At 39.8% G+C, this 9,342-nt stretch overlaps 1 protein-coding gene across 1 annotated transcript; it reads right to left on the reverse strand.

Moving 5' to 3' along the window:
* Positions 1-241: 241 nt before the first annotated feature.
* On the reverse strand, positions 242-2,024 carry LOC106591449 (equistatin-like). The gene is made up of 5 exons (XM_045712738.2): positions 1,988-2,024; positions 1,415-1,478; positions 639-770; positions 449-544; positions 242-365 (listed from the first exon to the last, which is right to left on the reverse strand). Exons 2-4 carry the CDS (start codon positions 1,464-1,466, stop codon positions 465-467), a joined length of 264 nt encoding a protein of 87 aa, XP_045568694.1. The 5' UTR covers positions 1,467-1,478; positions 1,988-2,024; the 3' UTR covers positions 242-365; positions 449-464.
* Between the last annotated feature and the right edge of the window lie 7,318 nt (positions 2,025-9,342).

The following is a 9,342-nucleotide window of genomic DNA, read 5'->3' on the forward strand; positions in this document are numbered from 1 at the left end:
CATGAGCTCATGAAATGTTTTACATTTGCATTGATGTCAGAGTGATTAGAGGGACAATAGAGTGCTGAGTACCAGGCAACTAATGACCATCACCAGCATCAGAGCTTGGAGAAGCCTAATTACTAAATGGTCACGTGGAATTTGACTGCCTTCATTTCTTGTAACTGCCGGTAATACAGTCCTACTCCTTCCTCCATTTCCCAGAAATGGACTGGTTCAGATAATCACACCAACAATAAAGTAAGTAAATCAACAGTTTAATCTCTGGATTTCTTCATGCATTTATATGGGGCGTGAATCAGTTCCTGTCGTACAGTAAAGACAACTGTCCGTCTTTTCAAAGACTTCATTCCAACGCCTTTCATCTACAATTAGACAAAAAACATTAACATCCAGAATCAGCTGCAAAGAAATAACATTTAGTGAATGAGTATGTATATACACACACCTTGGTGGAACAGTTGCTAGCAGTTGATAGCAGTGCCTGGTGGAGTCTCCGTACCCTGAATCTTCTGTCCAGTAGTGGTCACACACCAACAGTAACCTACCAGAAATAGACATGTTGCACATACAATATTTACTGTAACATTCAACTGAATTGGAGAATTTAGTGTGTGTATATGTGCGTCCGTGTTAACCTGTAGAGCCCGAACATTGCTTAGGGGTGTATCGTCCAGCGGCGTCACACGTGGGGATGTAGGCTCCAATTGGGCCATGTGTCGCGGCATATCTAGCACGCTCACAGGGGGTCATGGGTCGTAACGTAGCATCTGGACACAGGTAACATAGATTGATTGTAATGTGGACATAACATTGCAGCACATGCATGCCGGAATCTTGGGTTGCGTCCCATATGGGCCCTGGTCAGAAGTATTTTATACGGAATATGTTCCATTTCAGATGTAACCTAGGTACTTCCTGGCTAAATACTGAAATTGCGCTACTTGTTTAAAAGCCCTGTGCAGTCAATTCAGTTTCTGTCTTTTGTATAACAGCTGATGAAACTAAGACTGAAAGTGGGGGTAAGTTGTGTCAGTGTTACTTCCTGACAATCCAATCATACATCCAGTTGAATGATCAAACCATTCATATCAGAATACCTCAGTCCAGCATCTAGACACCAATATACATCTCTGGAACAAGAGGAGTGGCAGGTAGCCTAGCGGTTAGAGAGTTGGGCCAGTAACACAAAGGTTCCTAGTTTTAATCCCTGAATGTCAAGTTAAAATATCTGTCTATGTGCCCTTGAGCAAGACAACCTTCTCTCCAGTGTCACGGTTGATAATGGCTGCCCAAGGGACAACTGGTTATGAAACAAAACATTAATACGTACGTGTGTGAATAGGACAGATCAACACCCACTAACGTTTTTATTCAAATGTTGGTGAGTAAGTGTGAGGTACATCACTCTTACCTCCCAGAGCAAAAGCTGTGCTAACAAGCAGAATGATGGTCAATATCGCCATGGTGATAGTCTCCTGAGAGAGAGAGAGAGAGCGAACAAGAGCGAGATTAGTTGAGCATTTTAAATCATCTGGAATGGCTGTGGGTACTAGAGGAGAGGTTGAGGAAACCCTGTGTTAAGTACAAAACTTATGCAACAATTGCTAAACCCAGTCCTGAGGACCCCAACAAGCGAGTATCGGCAACACGGCGCGCTACGATTCTTCCACTAAAATTCAGCTATCATCTAATCTATTGTATGTGGTTGAAGAGCCTGGCACACAGGAATATGAATCCTTCCCAAATGGCTCCTCATTCCTTATGTAGTGAACCACCTTTGACGAGGGCCCACAGTGCACTACGCAGGGAAGGGGAAGCAGACTAGATCTTGACAGAGACTTCTATTCACTACAAAGGTAACTATTAGTCTATGCTCTTAAATTCAGGGGGGTCATATATAGTGCACTACACTTGACCAGGGCCACATAAGATTAACGTGCCATTTGAGAGGCAGCAAGTCTACTAAATAATATCACAAGCTCACCTTCTGCACTCTTCCAAGGGATTCACTGGTTGTCTCTCTGTTGTCTGTGAGTTATGGTCTACCTCTTCCACCTCTCCTTTTAAAGGATCTGTCACAGGTGTGACTAGTTGCCTCATTAACCCAACAAGAGATCCCGATGTCGGCCATTAGCTGGTGGTGTAAAGTACTTATGTAAAAATTCTTTAAAGTACTACTTAAGTAGTATTTTGGGGTATCTTTACTTTACTACTTCTATTTATTTCAACTTTCACTTCACTACATTCCTAAAGAAAATAATGTACTTTTTACTCCATACATTTTCCCCGACACCCAAAAGTACTCGTTAGATTTTGAATGATTAGCAGGACAGAAAAAATGGTCTAATTCACACACTTATCAAGAGAACATCCCTGGTCATCCCTACTGCCTCTGATCTAACAGACTCACTAAACACAAATGCTTCCTTTGCAAATTATGTCTGAGAGTTGGTGTGACACTGGCTATCCGTAATCAAATAAAAAAACAAGAAAATGGTGCCGTCTGGTTTGCTTAATATAATGAATTTGAAATGATTTATACTTTTACTTTTGAACTTAAGTATATTTTATCAATTACATTTCATGTTGATACTTCAGTATATTTGCTGAAACTTTTAAAACTTTACTCAAGTAATATTTACTGGGTGATTTACACTTTTACTTGAGTCATTTTCTCTGAAGGAATCTTCATAGGCAGTGAAGAGAGTAGTAGAGGAAGATGGGTCCAGTTTCAAGGGATCCTGAGAGGCTCCCTGTGAGTATGCCGAGGCCAATAGAGAGTGATAGGAATAACATGTGTTTCAGTAAGGTTGGTTTCTTAGCATTCATAGCCATGGTTATCAACTGTACCGCAGAAATGGAACATAAATCACTGAAAATATATGTTGTGGCGGTAGCTGCAGATAACTCGTTGGGTTATGAGATTTTACCGCAGAAGAGTTATAAGGTGTGATGAACGATAGTGTCCCGTTTTCCCAGGCTGCCGGCCTGCTGTAGGACAAAGCCCATGCGGTAGAACTCAGCTCACGTAGACTTGCATCCTAGCCCATGTAGACTTGCATCTTCAGAGCGTAGCTGGATTGTGCGTCACATGCAATCAATCGAATCAATCAAATTGATTGATAAAGCCCATCTTACGTCAGCTGATGTCACAAAGTGCTGTACAGAAACCCAGCCTAAAACCCCAAACAGCAAGCATTGCAGGTGTAGAAGCACGGTGGATAGGAAAAACTCCCTAGAAAGGCCAGAACCTAGGAAGAAACCTAGAGAGGAACCAGGCTATGAGGGGTGGCCAGTCCTCTTCTGGCTGTGCCAGGTGGAGATTATAACAGAACATGGCTAAGATGTTCAAATGTTCATAGATGACCAGCAGGGTCAAATAATAATAATCACAGTTGTTGTCGATCATTCAGAGTATCTCTATCGCTCCTGCTGTCTCTAGAGAGTTGAAAACAGCAGGTCTGGGACAGGTAGCACGTCCGGTGAACAGGTCAGGGCTCGATAGCCGCAGCAGAACAGTTGAAACTGGAGCATCAGCATGGCCAGGTGGACTGGGGACCACCCATATCTTGTTGTTGGGGACCACCACCCATAAAAAAACAGTTTCTGGCTAAAGAGACAAGACTAACAAGGGAAATCCATGAACTAATAGTACAGGTAGATAGCAATAAAAAAATATACTACAGAGGTACAAAATAAGTTAGAGAAAAAACAAATCGAACATGTGGAACTTATTCAAGAACAATCTAATGTAATCTATTACAAAAATAAAGCAAAGTGTATGGAATATGGAGAAAAATGCAGCAATTATTCCTGAATCTCCCATACAGGAACGCTAACAAAAATGATTTGCATAAAATCGTTACTGAAGACGGAGTCATCTATGATTCTCCCAATGATATTTTAGAAGAGGAAGCTAATTATTTTAGGCAGATGTTCACTTTTCTGTCTCATCCTTTCCCACTGAATGAAGATTGTACATTTACATTTAAATTTGAACATTTAGCAGATGCTCTTATCCAGAGCGACTTACAGTAGTGAATGCATGCATTTCGTACATTTCATACATTTTTTTTCCCCGTATTATGGTAAGCAATTCTTTCCAAATAATATAAAAACTGGAAAATTAACAAATGTACAGAAAGATCAGTGCGAAGACCAAATTACAGAAGAAAAACGTTTTGAAACTATTAAATCCTTTCAGTCTGGGAAAATCCCAGGGCTTGATGGTATACCGGTAGAGGTATATCAAGTGTTTTTTTTATATACTAAAAGCTCCATTGTTAGATTTGTTTTAACCTGTTAGGGCTAGGGGGCAGTATTGACACGGCTGGATAAAAAACATACCCGATTTAATCTGGTTACCACTCCTACCCAGTAACTAGAATATGCATATACTTATTACATATGGATAGAAAACACCCTAAAGTTTCTAAAACTGTTTGAATGGTGTCTGTGAGTATAACAGAACTCAAATGGCAGGTCAAAACCTGAGAGATTCCTTTACAGGAAGTGGCCTGTCTGACCATTTCTTGAACTTCTTTTCCATCTCTATCTTTTACTAAGGATCTCTGCTCTAACGTGACACTTCCCACGTCTTCCATAGGCGCTCAGAGCCCGGGAAAATACAGAATGTCGTCATTCCAGCCCCATGCTGAAACACATTATCGCCTTTCTCAAGTGGCCGATCAAGGGACTCTGGGCTTATGCGCGTGACCCAACCGCCCCCGCCTTTGTGATTTTTTCCTCGGTTTGCCGAAAAGGAGATTCCCTGTCGGAATATTATCGCTTTTCTACGAGAAAAATGGCGTAAAAATTGATTTTAAACAGCGGTTGACATGCTTCGAAGTACGGTAATGGAATATTTAGAATTTTATTGTCACGAATTGCGCCATGCGCGCGACACTTCTTTACCATTTCGGATAGTGTCTGGAACGCACGAACAAAACGCCGCTATTCGGATATAACGATGGATTATTTTGGACCAAACCAACATTTGTTATTGAAGTAGCAGACCTGGGAGTGCATTCTGACGAAGACAACAAAAGGTAATCAAACTTTTATAATAGTAAATATGATTATGGTGAGTGCTAAACTTGCCGGGTGTCTAAATAGCGAGCCCGTGATGCCTGGGCTATGTACTTAGAATATTGCAAAATGTGCTTTCACCAAAAAGCTATTTTAAAATCGGACATATCGAGTGCATAGAGGAGGTCTGTATCTAAAATTCTTAAAATAATTGTTATGCTTTTTGTGAACGTTTATCGTGAGTAATTTAGTAAAATGTTAGCGAATTCCCCGGAAGTTTGCGGGGGGTATGCTAGTTCTGAACGTCACATGCTAAGCTGGTTTTTGATATAAATATGAACTTGATTGAACAAAACATGCATGTATTGTATAACATAATGTCCTAGGGTTGTCATCTGATGAAGATCATCAAAGGTGAGTGCTGCATTTAGCTGTCTTCTGGGTTTTGGTGACATTATATGCTGGCTTGAAAAATGGGTGTCTGATTATTTCTGGCTTGGTACTCTGCTGACATAATCTAATGTTTTGCTTTCGTTGTAAAGCCTTTTTGAAATCGGACAGTGTGGTTAGATTAACGAGAGTCTTGTCTTTAAATAGCTGTAAAATAGTCATATGTTTGAGAAATTGAAGTAATAGGATTTTTAAGGTTTTGAAATTCGCGCCACAGGCTGCAAGTGGCTGTTACGTAGCTATGAAAATCAGATCCAATAACAACATTAGAGGATTAGATATCCAAGGTTTAAAACAAAGGTGTCCATGTATTTCGATGGCTCAAGTTTTAAATTAAGTCCGCAAGCTAGATCTCTGCAATGTGTCATTGAAGATCTAGATAACTTTTCTGTACTCTCTGGACATAAACCTAATTATGATAAGTGTTCAATATTATGTATTGAATCCTTCAAAAATTCGACTTTTACATTATCCTGCAGTTTACCCATAAAATGGGCTGATGGTGAAGTAGACATACTCAGTATTCATATCACAAAAGATATAAATAAGCTCTACACAATGAATTTCAAAATAGAATGTGCCCATCTATATAATGAATATGAATTGGGTGGGTTGAGATTATTCAACATAAAAGCACTAAACCTCTCTCTAAAAGCTTCACTCATTCAAAGGTTTTACTTGAACCCTATATGGTTCTCAAGTAGATTACTAAGAAAAGCTCATCCATTGTTTAAAAATGGCCATTTTGCCTTTGTGCAGATTGCCATGTCTCATTTTCGATTAATTGAAAATGATACTTTTTTCAAAGTATCTCTCTTTTTCAAACAAGCATTGCAGAGCTGGCTACAATTTCTATGTCACCCCCCTGAAAAGATAAAACAAATATTACAACACATATTATGGCTGAAGTCAAATGTGCTGGTTGATAAAATACCTGTATTTATGGGAAATATGTTTGAACAGGGTATTTTGTTCATAAATGATATTGTAAATTGGAATGGTAGAATTATGGCCTTCATGGAGTTATCAGAATTGTAAGGAAAGGTCTGCTCAATCCAAGAGTACAACCAATTGATTACAGCATTACCCCAAAAATGGAGGAGGCAAGTGGCAGCGGGAGGAGGTAGGGAACTGGTCTGTCTGCCCAACATAAAGGATCAAAACTTGCGGAGGAATAAAAATAGCATAAATAGGAAAGTATACCAGTTTCATTTGAGGACCAGGATGTTGACAACTGCGCCATACAGATTGCAAAATAGTTGGGAAGAGATTTGAGTTGATATATAAAACGCAAGATTCAAGACTTCGTGCTTTTCAGCTAAAATTATTATATAGAATTCTTGCTACCAACAAAATGCTGAATATTTGGGTAATAGAATCATCGAAGCTCTGCAGATTTTGTTGTGAGGATACAGAATCAATAGACCATTTGTTTTGGTATTGCCCTCAGGTAGCCTGTTTCTGGTCTCAGGTTCAGGAATGGCTGAAAATGCAGTCAATTACTAATATACTAAAACTCTTAGTAAAAGTATTTATCTTCAACTCGCAATCTGTGGATTCTATTCGATTACATAGATTGATATTGTACGTTAAACATCACAGCATAGTTGAAAGATATGTGTTGCGTGGAAACCCGAAGTGGGTGGCCAGCAGAGATACATGGGATGGGCTGAGGGAAGCTGAGGGTTGGTATGTGGAATTGGAGACAAGTGGGAGTGGAGTTGCTGTGTGGGAGATAGAATGATGGTCAAAGATAAAAGTCCAAATAAAACATTTAAAAAAGTACATTTGAATGACACTAAGTGGCAGTGTTTTTACAACAAATGCCGGTTTGCCTGAGGCTGATGCCGTGCAAGTGTTTGTGAACATGCATATACACACACTCTCATTCAAATAAACACATACATGTAATAGTGCCAGACATGCACACAAACATTTACAGTTGGCGTTGCTGTTATGATTTAATTGTCCTTGATATCCTTTGTTTTAAATTGCATTGTTGTTTGCTGTTTTCTTCTGTCTTTTCCTTTTTTCTCTCTTTAGTTCATTCTCATGGTTGTTGGTGCATTGGGGGGTTCTTGGGGGTGGGGAATGGAATTAATTGTATTTTTTATTTTTTATTATTTTTCTTCCTGGGGGGGCTGTGGGAGGGGTCTCGAATGGTTGAGGGACAGCTATTGGGGAACTGTGGGGGGGATCTTGGAGGGTTCGGGATCAAGTTTTTGGCCTGGTGGTAGATCGGCCAACATTACATTTACATTTTAGTCATTTAGCAGACACTCTTATCCAGAGCGACTTACAGTAGTGAATACATACATTTCATGCATTTTTTTTTGTACTGGGAATCACACCAAGCTCTACCAACTGAGCCACACGGAGGGCTCAACATGCCCTTGAGCAGAGAATTGACCCTGGATGCTTCTGTGTGTCGCTCTGAATGGGAATCTGTTGGACGACTGGGATGATGTAGTTATTGAGCGGCTTCACTGCAAGTATATTGTATGTTTCGAATATTCAATAAAGTAAATTTTTTTTAAATATTTTAATAAAAAAGGACTCAGCCCACGCAGTATTTATTATGGATCCCCATTAGCTGCTGCCAAGGCAGAAGCTACTCATCCTGGGGTTCAGCAAAATCAAGGCAGTTATACATTTTAAAGACATTACCATACATTCATAACAGATTTCACAACATATTAAGTGTGTGCCCTCAGGCCTCTACCACATATCTATAACACAAAATCCAAGCGTACATGGGTGTAGTGTGTATGTTATCGTGTGTTTGTATGCATGTGTTGCTTCAGTGTATTTTTCTCCGTTTTTTTAAATCTAATCTTACTGCTGGCATGAGTTTCTTGATGTGGAATAGAGTTCCATGTAGTACTGTGCACCTCCCATAGTCTGTTCCGGAAAGTAGTAGCAATTCGAACATGAAGGCCTGATTCACGCAGTCTCCTCCGAACAGTTGATGTTGAGGTGTCTTACTTGAACTCTGTGAAACACATATTCTAAGACTGGTATCTCTATTGAACATATCCTCTGCAAGAGAGGTAACTCTGGGTCTTCCTTTCCTGTGGTGAGCCTCATGAGTCATCGTAGCTCTTGGTTTTTGAGACTAAGAACGTTTCTTTAAGTGCAATGTTCCGCATTGACTGACCTTCCTGTCTTAAAGTAATGGGCTGTTTCTCTTTGCATTGAGCTGTTCTTGGGCTTAAAATAACAAATAGGGCTATTTTCTGTATACCACCCCTACCTTGTCACAACTGATCGGCTCTTACGCATTGAGGAAAGAAATTCCACAAATTAAGTCACACCCGTTAATTGAAATGCATTCCATGAATCTGGTTGAGAGAATGCCAAGAGTGTACAAAGCTGTCAAGGCAAAGGGTGGCTACTTTGAAGAATCTCAATATATTTTGGTTTAAGATGTGATTCCATGTGTTATGTCATAGTTGAAAATATTAGATGAAAACCCTGGAATGAGTAGGTGTGTTCAAACTTTTGACTGGTACTGCAAATATAGTAGATCTAACCTATAGAAAGCTGATGGGATCCTCTTTCTAATAGAAGCCATGAGGCAGTTCTCAGACAATTGCATAGGTTATAGAAATGTTGCGCAACATGAGCTCATGAAATGTTTTACATTTGCATTGATGTCAGAGTGATTAGAGGGACAATAGAGTGCTGAGTACCAGGCAACTAATGACCATCACCAGCATCAGAGCTTGGAGAAGCCTAATTACTAAATGGTCACGTGGAATTTGACTGCCTTCATTTCTTGTAACTGCCGGTAATACAGTCCTACTCCTTCCTCCATTTCCCAGAAATGGACTGGTTCAGATAATCACACCAACAATAAAG

The sequence above is a fragment of the Salmo salar genome, chromosome 18 (genome assembly GCF_965601325.2).
Source record: "Salmo salar chromosome 18, fSalSal1, whole genome shotgun sequence".
Taxonomy (NCBI): Eukaryota; Metazoa; Chordata; class Actinopteri; order Salmoniformes; family Salmonidae; genus Salmo; species Salmo salar.

Bases quoted from the DNA above. Each gene is read 5' to 3' on its own strand.
- LOC106591449 (XM_045712738.2), bottom strand. From the start codon at position 1,466: ATGGCGATATTGACCATCATTCTGCTTGTTAGCACAGCTTTTGCTCTG. The intron at 771-1,414 runs GTAAGAGTGATG...ACCTGTGTCCAG, and splicing joins CACAGCTTTTGCTCTGGGAG to ATGCTACGTTACGACCCATG. The intron at 545-638 runs GTTAACACGGAC...TATTTCTGGTAG, and splicing joins GCAATGTTCGGGCTCTACAG to GTTACTGTTGGTGTGTGACC.